The following is a 13,126-nucleotide window of genomic DNA, read 5'->3' on the forward strand; positions in this document are numbered from 1 at the left end:
GCTTTTCTCTGTCTACAATTACCCAGCCCAGTCTTGATGCAACCTATGCAACCTATTGCGCAAAATACTTGATAACTTCAATTCAAGTCGTTGACGGATGGTTAGGGAGCATTTCCCTACCCCTAGATTTTGAAAAAAAACTTTTTTTCATTTTCAATGAAGAGTTTTTCTTTTTAGAATAAACAGACAAAAATTGCGTCCCTTACATTAAAAAAATATATATCCCCTCCCCCTACATTTTCATGAATTGACAAAGCTGTGGACAAGTATTTTTTTCTAATAATATGTCTATTTCATTGCCTGATAAAGCCACAAAGGTACCTTTTTGAATTCGATTTGAAACTACAATGTTGCGCCCTTCAATTCTAAGAACTATGATATTAGGGTCGCAACCAAAATTTTCATTCCATCTTTAAACCACCAATTTTGCAACCCTAAACAGATCAATTTATCCCATGTCATCTAGTAATACAGAAAAATTCGTAGGCCGATTATAGAGCTACCCAAAAAGTGAATAGATATTCATACCCAGCTGTTGCACCCGCTGATCTCTAGATGACCAGGGTAGTAACTCTAAACCAACCCATGACAATGGCTTTGGAGGTAATAAAAAGTAAAGTCAATGGATTGTAACTCGGAGTGGTTCAAAGAAATCGTTGGGATGACAGAATTGACACAGAGAAGCATTAAATCTCAAGTACTTTTCAGTTTCTGAGAAGCCGAAAATATAATTTTGCCATATCTTTTCACTGAGCAAACCTTGTCGATGACACTTTTAAGAAATGTATTTTTTTTAACACTGAAAACATTAAGTAATTTACTCTTTTATAACGAATGGGCTTGTACAATAATCAAGCACCTATATGGAGCTGGGGGGAGGGGGGATATATTTTTCTATGATTTTTCTTTTATACCTCACCCACACCCCCTGAACAAATTCTTGGGTGCGATTACGACGAGCGACCCGGCTCAATAGTAAACGAAACTCTAAAAAACCAAATTTTGGTACCAATAGATACATTAAAAATCAGATTTTTATGCTGATTTCAAATATATAAGTTTCATCAAGTTTAATCCCACCTACCAAAAGTTAAGCACCTGAGAAGATTTCCCTAATTTTCGAAAAAAGGGGAAAACACACCATCAGAATCAGCGTGTCAGAGAATCCTACTGTAGAGGTTTCAAGCTCCTATCTGCAAAAATGTGGAATGTTGTATTTTTGCCAGAAGAAGGATCACGGATGTGTGTTTATTTGGCTTTTTTTCTTTTCCCAGGGGGTGCTCGTATCGACCCAATGGTCCTAAAATATCGCAGGAGGACTCATTCGAACGGAAATTAAAAGTTCTAGTGCCCTTTTTAAGTGACCAAAAAAATGGAGGGCAACTAGGCCCCCTCCCACGCTAATTTTTTTCCCAGTCACCCGATCAAAATTTTGAAATAGCCATTTTGTTCAACATGGTCGAAAAATATAATAACTTTCTCTTTGAGGACGAATGAGTCCTCCAGAGTCCCCGGGGAAGGGCTGCAAGTTGTGACCTTTGCCCATTGTTTACATACAGTATTGGTTATTGGGAAGTATACAGACGTTTTCAGAGTAATTTTTTCTGACAGTGGGGGGGGGGGGGGTGTCGGCGGTTACGTGGGAGGATCTTTCAATGGAAGAATTTTCCATGGGGGAAGAGACATTGCTATGAAGGGTGCGTCGGATCTCCCAGCATTATTTAAAGAAAACGATCAGAAATTAAATAAAAAAAAATCAACGAGTTTTTCAACAAAAGTAAGGAGCAACATCATAACATAAAACAAATCTAAAATATTACGTATATGATTGGGTTCACCCCCTGGTCAATACCTCGCTTTTTACACTAGAATTTTTTTTAGTACTTTCATAAGAGCTATTTAACGGCCTTTGTAATTAAGGTGTCATTTTTAAAGTATTGGAACAAAATTCGAACTTTAGCGTAAAGAGCGAGGTATTGACTAGGAGGCGAACCCCCTAATATATGTATTACAAATATATGAATATAAAAGTTCGTTACGTAAGTTATTTCGTAAGTTACGTATATTTATTACTAATAAAAACGTTCGTAAATAAAATTAAACATCGTTCCAGATAGCAATCTAGCCAAAAAAAGTAAAATTAGTATACAAATTTCGTTTTAGTTATTCATGTATGGTGAGTCGAAATCAAAACCTGCATTAACTCAAAAACGTTCAGAAATTAAATAAAAAAACAAGGTTCTTTTTAACTAAGAGTAAGGAGCGGCATTAAAACTTAAGCCGAACAGAATTTATTCTGTATATGAAAGGGGCTGTCCCCTCCTCAACGCCTCGCTCTCTACGCTAAAGTTTAACTCTTTCTCACAACTCTATTTTTTAAAACAAAAAAAAACTTTAGCGTAAAGAGCGAGGCGTTGAGGAGTGGAAAGCCCCTTTCATATACGAAATAATGTCTGTTCGTTTTAAGTTTTAATGTCACTCCTTACTTTCAGTTAAAAAAAACTTAGTTTTTTTTTATTTAATAACACCTAAGAAAGGTGTTTATAAAGCACTAATTTCTTAACCATTGCTTTTAGTGGCAATCAGAGCATGCTTTGTTCTTGTATTTGCATATAGTCTAATACATTTTGCCGGTAACAGGGCCCCAATTTCATAATTACCTTGAGGCCAGAAGGCTGACGCACATGCTAGGGACTAAAGTCATTCCATTTTTTAAAACGTGTCTTCTACATGGATTTCCGCAGCCTTTTAGCCATACAAAAATGGATGGTAGGGACAATCCCCGAAGTATATGCCCCTTCTATACCCCCCCCAATTCCGTGATGTTTAACTACTTTTTTTTAATTTGTTTGAAAAACACCTTTTTTTACTGTTTCAAGTCCCTTGTGCTTCCCAAAATTAATTTTTAATTAATTAATTAACCATCTAATCATTAATAAATGATTAATTAATCTAATTTTCCTAAATTAATTTCTGCATACATGCCTGGACCATAGTATCTTTAAATCCTATCTCCTCAATGGCGTCAATGAAATGGTAGTGAAGTCGGTGCAGTTTTTAACCCTCCCCCCGAAAAACAAATAAAAAATCCCTTTTTAGTTATATAACCCCTAATCAGGAATTTGAACCCCTATTCCTTATACCGGGGGGAAAAAACTCCCTCTGGTATTTAATGAAAATTGTGCCTAGAGGTCCCTAAAGTATATCTTTTGGAAAATAGCAGCCTTGGCTTATTCAACCCCTGCTCTTTACGCTAAAGCTTGACTTTTATTACCAATTCTTTAAGAACGAATTTTTGCATTTATTTTTAATTCAAAAGCTTGTTCATTTATTTAATATGTAGGAGCCAATTTTTATTCATTGTAACTATTACAGTGCCACAAACTATAAGTCTCTGAAACGACAGTCTTGGCTTATACTACCCTGTGGAAAGATTAAACGTGAAGCTGATACCCTGAGGAATTTTAACTGATTTGCCCTACTCAGAAAAAATTTTGATTTGGGCGTATTTTAACCAGTCACCACATCTCATTCATCTTCAAATTCTTTCGAGTTCAAGTAAGGTTTTCCCTCTGCCCGACTAAAAATGGATTCAGGATTAGCCTAAAGATGAAAAATAGCAGGGGGTTGAAAGAAGGGTTGGCGACCTAGGATATACTTTGGTGTGTGGATGGGTTTAGTGTCTGTAAATAGCATCAAAATTGATTCTCGGACGGACACAAAGAAAGATTTTAATTCGCTTGAGGGAAAAGGCACACATTCTGATTGGAAGGATAAAGTATTGAAGGTTTTCATGGAATTGAAAACAAATTAATGCACTTCCTATCAATCAACAGCAGACAAGTTTTGTCAATAATTGGGTGACAAGAATAATTGCTGGTTCAACAAACTTGAAGAAAATTCATAAGATTAAACCTCGAGAACATATCCTCATTGCAGCATTCTTAAGCGGGGTTGATAATAATTTAGATGGTAATATTGACCACTTCCGATAATGCACCCCCCCCCCCTTGATGGTCCCAGATATATCCATATGGCATACAAAAAGAACTAAAAGAAATCCCTAAAACAGGTGAATTATTAATTTATAATACGCAGGATGTTTCTATTGGTCAGATTTTCGTGTTTCCTTCCAGTGTTATCCATTTTTTTTTAATTATTTCAAATGCTATTTTTTTTCCATTATTGCAATTGAGACCGCAAAAACCCGTTTTAATATAGAACCTATGACATATCACGAAACTCAAAAATCGGAGGAACATATTATTAGGGCTATATATGGGATCTTTAGCGGGTGCATTGTCATAAAAGCGACCATGATATTTGAAAAAGAGCATAAAATAAGGAATCTAATGGTATTATTTCTATTTGATTAGTAAGTTTCCTTCAGAAGTGGTAACCCCACTAAATATTTACCAAGGGATTCAATAGACTTATTTTTTTAGCCTTTAGCACTACTAGCACTACTCTATTTTTCCTCTTGCACTACTCTATTCTTTCTCTAGCACCATTCTATTTTTTCTAGCACTAGTTTTGCTTGAATTCGAGTTCTGGTTTCTAGTTCTAGATCTAATTCTAGTTTCTCTAGAACTTTTCTAGCACTACTCTATTTACTTTTGAACTAGTTTCTAGTTTCTCTTTAATTCTAGTTCTAGTTTCTGGATCTACTTCTAGTTTCTCTATCCTTTCTCTAGCACTACTCTATTTTCTCTGTCACTATTTTCTAGTTTCTCTTGAATTCGATTTCTAGTTTCTAGTTCTAGATCTAATTCCAGTTTCTCTAGAACCTCCCTAGCACTACTCTATTTTCTTTTGAACTAGTTTCTAGTTTCTCTTTAATTCTAGTTCTAGTTTCTGGATCTACTTCTAGTTTCTCTATTCTTTCTCTACCACTATTCTATTTTCTCTGTCACTATTTTCTAGTTTCTCTTGAACCTCTCTAGCACTACTCTTTTTTCTTTTGAACTAGTTTCTAGTTTCTCTTTAATTATAGTTCTAGTTTCTGGATCTACTTCTAGTTTCTCTATTCTTTCTCTTAGCACTACTCTATTTTCTCTGTCACTAGTTTCTAGTTTCTCTTGAATTCGAATTTTAGTTTCTAGTTGTTTTTAGTTTCTAGTTTCTAGTATTGAAAGAGTCTGGTTTGTAGTATCTGTTTGTATTTGTATCTGTTTTGTTCCTCTTCCTTCTTTTTCTTGTTGAAATCTGTTATTTCATTAAATTTGAAGAAATTGGGTAGTATCATGTGCTGCACGCTAATTGTTTTTTTTTTTACAATTGTACAATTTTAGCAAAATTGTATTTTTTTCACAAATGCAGCGTTTGTAAATAGTAAAAAAAAAATGTTTGTCAATAAGGAAACCTAAACCAATGAAATACTTAATTTTTCAAAAAATATGGAAATTGCTTTCCTTGTAATTGGACTTTTTCATAACAAGTCTGGCTATTGAAAAACAGGGATTGAAATGACTGTTTGTAGAAATTGTTCTCACTAGACCCATGTACTGAGGATAGAGACGAATTCCTCCCACTCAAAATCTGTTTGTTGTTAATTTGTACGAAAACTGAAAAACCAATGCTATTTTAGTATAAAGCTGAAAAGGGAGTCAGGAACAGAACAATGAAAATGTTTATAATTCAGTCGCTCTTGATAAGCGATAGAAAATGGAAGAAGCGTAGGAAGAGCTTGTCAAGGATCTTTCATAAGGCTTCTTTGGTAAAATAAAACTTTTTATTGCTAGAGCTTGATCCAATAAATCTGAATCCTCCACTTAAGACGTCTATGGATACTACAGTCCCTAACAACATTGCTGACCTCTGGTTCATGGCACTTCAGCCAGGATGTGCAATGAGAGGGGGGCAGGCATCCAGTGCTTTCGCACACCCTTCTTGTGTGCCTTTGCCGGATTTCCCCGGATACCCATTTAGAGTTGGGTCGATTCAGGCTAAGAGTCACGCCACTGATTCGGTTCTAAACCACAATTGCCAGCGTCAACAGGACTCGAACCTCTGTCCTCGCGGACAAAAAATTCCTAGTCTAGCGTGCTAACTACTCGGCTACAGCAGCAGTTACAGCAGCTACAGCAGCAGTAGGCCTCATATAAAATAGTGAGAACTATTTTGAATTGATTTTAATGATATGTTCAAAATAGCCGTAAAAAACGCATGTATATCTACAGTTTTTGCATTATATTTTCTACAATCTGTCTAAGATGTAATCTAAAAAAAAAACAAGAAATTAAGAGCATTCGCGCGCCACATTCAAACCGTTGAAAATCTGTTATTAGCAACATTAAATCTCGTTAAAGAGACATGAGAGTAATTGAAAATAAATGCAAGTAAAAAAAGGACCTAAAACTGATCATCATAAATAAAAGATCAATCAAACGGCTGAGCACCTGAAGATTGAAAATGTTGCGTTACTTACATGAGTTACATGGTTCAAAAAGTCAGATGCATTTAAGAAGTTTTTGATTTTCCAGTACAGAATTCGATTTGTGATTCTTCATGCAAAACTCGTTAAGCAAAAAAAAACCGATTGGATTTTATACCTAATAGCATTGAAACTAATTTTTCTGCCTTCAAGGTGGTTTTTTTTTTTTTTTTTTTTTTTTTTTTTTTTTTTTACTTGAGCTTTCTTCTGCAAAAGCCTTATTTGACACAAATTGAATTATTCAAGCGTTTGAGAACTTCAGAAATATTTTGCTGATTGCGTTTCCTTAAACTCACCACCAGCACCACATCGCCACCAGACATGCTTCACCACATCACCACCAGACGTGTACACAGAGGTTTCGTAGCCAAGCCCGAAAAAAAACAAGGTATTTTGCACATTCTCTATAATTTGCCTGTAATCTGATGTTTTGAGGAACGCTCCTTCGAACTTTTGTCATTTCAATTTGTTCTTGCATTTCTTTTATTTTTGCTTTATTAACAAATGCAAGGACTCCCAAAAACGACCCCCCTCCCCAAAAAATAAGTTTCCACATCTGTTCCTATGATTGGTCGCATCTAGGGTGAAATCAACCATCCCCTCCCTCCTCCAAGACATCCTATAACAACTAATTTTAAAAACTTATTTAAACAAATACATCATTAACGCAATCGTTTGCTTAAAAAGCTTGTCGTTTTTTCAGTTTTATCAATGAAAATATGAAAAAGGCTTTTTTCAAGGGAAATACCATACCACAAAAACGGTGTTCATCAAAATATGACAGAAGGGTGGCAAAAATATTTCGGGAGCGCATGCCCCCTCCCCTCCCAAGTTGATACCACTTTTGGGTCTTAATACATTGTTCACTTGAACATTTTTATGATTTTAAATATATATATATATATATATATATATATATATATATATATATATATATATATATATATATATATATATATATATATATATATATATATATATATATATATATATATGGCAGATCTTTACCTAGCGTTGGGGGGACTATGATACGCGTGGGGGAACTCTGCGACGCGTGGCGTTACCCTGCGGCATATTTGACGCTCCAAGATGTACACCAGATGGCCCAAAATAGGTGACCCCCTGATTCTTAATCAAAGGGCAAATGAGTACAAGAAGCGCGCTTAGGTATAAGATATCTAAGCCATAAATGTCGTTTTAGGTGTCAAATCTATGGAAGATCATGTATCATCGTACAATAGCTAAAGGTCAAGCTTGATGCAAGATCACAAATAATAAGTGTCGTATTCAAGAACGATGCTTTTACTTGTTTTTATTGAATAATGTTTAATGTAACAAATACTACTTTGCCTTCTAACTTAGGGCCGTATAAAGGCTGTAGTTCAGGAAGCTTGTGTTTACTCCTCCCCCCAAACAATATTTTGGTTATAGAATAGCAATAAGTTTTTTCTTAGTAGCAAGAGGCCCCAAATTCTGGATCTCTGGGCAATTTGATTTAATTAAAATAGCCTAACTATAAAGTAGCCAAAAAGTTGGAGGAACGTGGTACCTATGTTTCCATTGCCTGTGGCACTCGGTGGCACAAAGTCAACATGTTCTCCAAAATCAGGATCTAAGTAATTCCAGCTTACAGTTGCAAGGTCATATAGAAAATGATGGCAATATGTTTCATTCAAGAATAAATAAAAATGGGTAAATCTTTCATTTTTGCAGAAATTACCAATCGTTACACTAGAGCCAACACAAACTCTGCTAGACGCAATCCTTTCCTTTTGGGGGTTTGATCCCCCAAGAGTTTGAATGTTTGTCTGGCTCGTAAAATGTAACAAAAATGAATATAAACAAATTTTTAATGTGCTTTTTTAGGCTTTTTTGCACCCCACCCCCGTCCCCCCAAAAATTATACCCCCCCCTTCGAAAAATTCTTTTGTACACTCCCCCCTCCTGAAAAAATCATTGATACGACCCTGCCTTTGCCAGTCCACTTTTAGAGCTAGAAGAAAAGGATTTGTTGCGTCAACCAACACAAACTCTGCTAGAACGACGCAAACTTTGCGTCGGAATCAAGCTTGTCTTTTTTAAGACATTTGTTCTGAAATAAGACGGTAGCACTACGCATTGTATATTACTAAAAATATAAATTTTCGAAAAATAAGATCCATGTAAAACACATACAAAATGTCGTGCTACCCCTCCCCCTACCAAAAATGGCACGGTAATAGTAAACCAATGAAGGTATCAACAGGCTAATTAAGCAGAAAAAGCCATAGAAAGGATCATTTGTCTACGTCCCTACCTTTATCAATTTCGAAAGCATCTCATAATATCTTATCGAAAGACAATATGTGTTCTTTGGGTGTGGTCCCGGTGAATCCACCTCGTCCTCTTTCATTTTCAGAGAGTTTAATCAATACTATAGCATTACTATGGCCTCAGTGGGAGCTAGTCTCCGTTACTGTATAAAATGAATTATATCTGATCGGGGATGGCCTTCTGATATTTTAGCAGAGTTGGAAATAAAGAGAATCAGAAGGGGCACTATAAATGATGAACTGTTAGGATTATTAAAGTAGCAAGGATAGCGGAAATGCAATTTGATAGTTTGGATTGGTGAAATGGTAACTTACACTGCCATATACATCCCGAAAAAAAAATAGTAAAAATCAATTTATAAAAAAACCTCCTTTTGAAGCTGCGCAGTTTTGGCAGTAGCAGGCAACAGGGCCGCATCCAGGATTTTTTTTTGTCGGGGGAGGGGACAAAAACTTAAAAAACTAATCAAAAATTTGTTTATATTCATTTTTGTTATGTTTTTTATTACGAGCCAGACACCCCCCCCTCCTGGACACGGCCTTGGCATGCTTCAAATTAAAAAAAGAAACAAGAAAAAATCAGCAAAAAATAAGCTACAAACAGACGACACCTAACAACTCAAGGAGGTATATATATATATATATATATATATATATATATATATATATATATATATATATATATATATATATATATATATATATATATATATATATATATATATATATATATATATATATATATATATATATATATATATATATATATATATATATATATATATATATATATATATATATATATTATTAAATTGGAGCCAGATGGAGATTAATTCTGTCGTTCTAAGCCGTCGTTCTATTAATAATTCTAAGCTGTCGTTCCAATTAATTTAATTTTGTCGTTTTAAGCCAGGATGGAGAACATTATTCATGCTAAAGCACACACGACAAAACCAAAAAATCTTGAATATTATCTCCGCAAGATAATTAATACATTAAAAACAAATGAACTGTCCTTTCTAGTTTTATCTTGTATTTTTGTTGTGCATTTGGTGAAACTTAGCGTATGAGCAATTTATGTGTATCAGCAGTTTCCTCTACTGCCATCCTCAGTCAAATATGAGTATCTTAAGGGACATTATTCTTATAAAAGAATTTAAAATCATTTCTTCGTGAAATCTGACTTTTGAATTAAAGACTTTCTTTCTTAATGTTTGTAAAGTTGACTGTTAATAAATGACAAGACCGTCAATTTAGGGGGGGGTATTTTCCCGCTAGATTTTTTTGCTAGGCCTAGGAGCCTTTGGGGGATTAGCACAATGTATTTTCTTGTATGATTAATTGATTATAAATAAATCTTATCTTATTTTATCACCCCCTTAGATTAAAAAAAAACCTTTTCTGGTATTCCCACTGACCAATACTTGTTTTGGTACTTTCATTGAAAAAAAAAAACAACAAAATTGTCCCTCCAAGATCTAAAAAATACGTTTCGTCCCCCCCCTAAATTTTATTGGATTGACATCACTGATTGATGGGTAGAATACCTCCTGAAATAGGTGAAAGAGGTATGCTTTTAGCTCTACGTACCGGGGTCTTCGTCACTAAAGCAAATACATTATGTTGATGAATGAAGGACCAGAAAAAACTGATTGGTATATTTTCTTAACAAAGCTACGTTCTTGAATAAACTCTTGAGCGAATTTGACTTCAAAGAAATAAAAAACCGCTTCCTACTAATATCTTAGGTCCAAAAGAAATACCGGTACTTACCAATTAGCTAGAACCCACGCAAGAACAGAAGTTTGGTTAATGCAAATGAAATAAAACAAATGAAATAGCATATACTAAATACAAAACCTAACCTAGGTACCTTTTTCCCCCTAAACCCCCAAAAAACAAAAGTTTAAATATTGTAAACGCAGTGACAAACTACAGTTTGCAATCCAATTCTCTTTTGAAAGAAACTTGTTTAACTAGTTTCTTAAGCCTATTCCCTATACAATTATCGCGTCGGTTCCAGCTAATTGACAAGTACCGAAATATCCCCCTCTCGAATTTTTTTAGGCAGGTTATGAGGCAGACTCGTTTAATAAGGACTATGGGTCACTTGGAATTTAAAATACAATGCTTCCTTATGTCCTCTAATTTTCATAGTTTATCTACTTTAGTTGCTTAGTCCCCTCTCTTTTCTATGAAATAGATTCCTGAGAATGTGTCTGCTTTGAGGAAACTTTTTAGCACGTTTCCTTCGAAAAAACTACGTTCTTCAAGTTTCTGAGCTTTGTTGGCTTCAGGGACACAAGAACTGCAACATAAGAAGCTCTTCCAACTATAGGAAAAGAAAATTAAAAAAAGCATATAGGAACACTTCCTGGCGTCGATTAAATATAGTCTAGCACTAAAGTTATAACGACAATCAGTGCATATAAACCTACATATATTTTTTACTCCTAAATTCGCGGCGACAGATACTTTTAAGTATCTGATACATCACTAGTAATTAACACCGCTCCTAATGTCTGTCAGAATTTATGAATAATAAAATTTATAAAAATAAATAAAAATTGGATCTACTATTATCCAAGAGCAGTGGCTCAATGAGGATTCCATTTCTAGAAGGGTTTAAATCAGTAAAGGTTGGGGGGGGGGGAATTCGAAGAAATCAACTATATGAAAGTTTAAAATTTAAACGAAAAATCTTGACGACGTTGATATCAAGCTGGAGAGGAGGGGGAGCAAAGGCATGCTTCCCTGACAACTTCTTGTAACTGCAACTTCGACTTGCGACTTTGGCTAGAAAAGATGTTGCAATAGGGACGACGTAATTTTCAAAGGAGGGCGGGAGGGCAGGGGCTACCGCCCCATACAATCTAGGACTTAGATCTAAGTACAAGGCTTTCAAGCCATGGATTCAAGGGCGTATCCAGAATTTTTGTTCGGGGGGTATTTATTGGAGGGGTTTTAAAAACAAACTTTTAAAAACACATAAAAAATTATATGTATTTTTTTTACGTTTTTACGAGTAGAACAGGAATGTTGTAGGTGAAGGGGGTTCAAACCAGGTAACTCCCATCCTGGATAAGGCCTTTCATGGAGAAGAGGCTTTTAACATAAAAATACAAAGCTTTCACGCTGTAGATAGGACTTGGTGCCCTAGCTTTTCATGTGTTCTTCGGAAACGGTAGTGGTTTTGTATTTTCATGAAATTTTTTTAAGCAGGGACGTTATTTGAAGGAGTACTCGTCTCCAGATCTGAACTAATGGAAAAAGAGCTGTGGTGCCAATTCACGAAAAAGTTAGGAGGCCAAAATATATACTCAAAACTAGGAGAGATAATTTTTTTTCAAGAAAATACCAAAGAGAAAACATGATTTTTTTTTTAATCTTGGGAGATAAGTTCCCCTTCCTATTGGCACCATCTAAAAGAGGTATTGGAAAAGATCTTTTTGAACAATAAATAAAGTGGCTTCAAAGTTATCCAGTAAATTTTTATCCCAATACTATGTTTGTAAAATACTGGTGTCAACAGGCCTACCTAATAGATAACTAGGGTCAAGGCCGTATCCAGGGGGGGGGGGGGTTACCCGGTTTGAGCCCCCCCAAAATTTTTGACTGAGTCGAAAATTAGTAAAACCTAGGTAAAAATCAGTAAAATTAGTCGAAAACTGAGTCAAAAATTAGTAAGCCCCCCCCCCGAAAAAATCCTGGATCCGCCCTTGACTAGGGTAATAGACTTCTGTTCGATAATAAATTTTCAGGAGATCCATCGACTAAGTAGGCTAGGTGAGACTATTTAGAAATATTTAAGCTAGGTGAGACTTGCATTTAGGCTAACAATCCATTAAAAATCAGACAACACTATTTTAATCAATTACGGTTTTTCACCGTAGTTCAATAAAGATAGATTTCAAGATATTTAACAACTAAAACTGGTACATAGATGAGTGCCCCCCCCCTCTACCTTAAATCTTTAATCACTGTACCAAAAATCAGCAGATAAAATCATACCTTTTTATGATTCTCCATTGTTTTATCTGATTAATCAATGACAGGTTTTCATCTTAATCCGGAAAGAAACTGAGGAAAAAAGTGACATTGTTACTTTAAACGCGGATGCACTTTGCGCATCTTCCAATCTCTGCTGTGATTGGTTAATCTCTCCCAGTGTTTGTCTTGAGTGGGATGCTCAGTTGCAGTCTCCGTGAAGAGGTGCTCGCGTTTCTGCAGCTAATTACTCACTAAGCTTCAACAGTTTGTCCATGAAGTATCTATTATGGGTATCAGCATTGTTATAGAAACTGGGGCAGTTGAATAACTTTTAAGAAATAAATGTTTTGTTAGAGGGGTTACAAGATGAGGAGTTGATAATTAAATTGTC

The 13,126-nt window shown here is 35.2% G+C and overlaps 1 protein-coding gene across 1 annotated transcript in view; it reads right to left on the reverse strand.

Annotated features, from left to right (window-relative positions):
- Window positions 1-12,926, reverse strand: part of LOC148946595 (uncharacterized) — a 50,822-nt gene extending 37,896 nt beyond the window's left edge. Inside the window, exon 1 of the mRNA XM_089096257.1 lies at window positions 12,757-12,926. Within this exon, the coding sequence (XP_088952383.1) occupies window positions 12,757-12,774 (18 nt within the window). The 5' untranslated portion in view covers window positions 12,775-12,926. The remainder of the gene's footprint in view (window positions 1-12,756) is intronic.
- Window positions 12,927-13,126: the final 200 nt, after the last annotated feature.

Source organism: Artemia sp. Qi Xiang Cuo, chromosome 11, assembly GCF_049724085.1.
Source record: "Artemia sp. Qi Xiang Cuo chromosome 11, ASM4972408v1, whole genome shotgun sequence".
Taxonomy (NCBI): Eukaryota; Metazoa; Arthropoda; class Branchiopoda; order Anostraca; family Artemiidae; genus Artemia; species Artemia sp. Qi Xiang Cuo.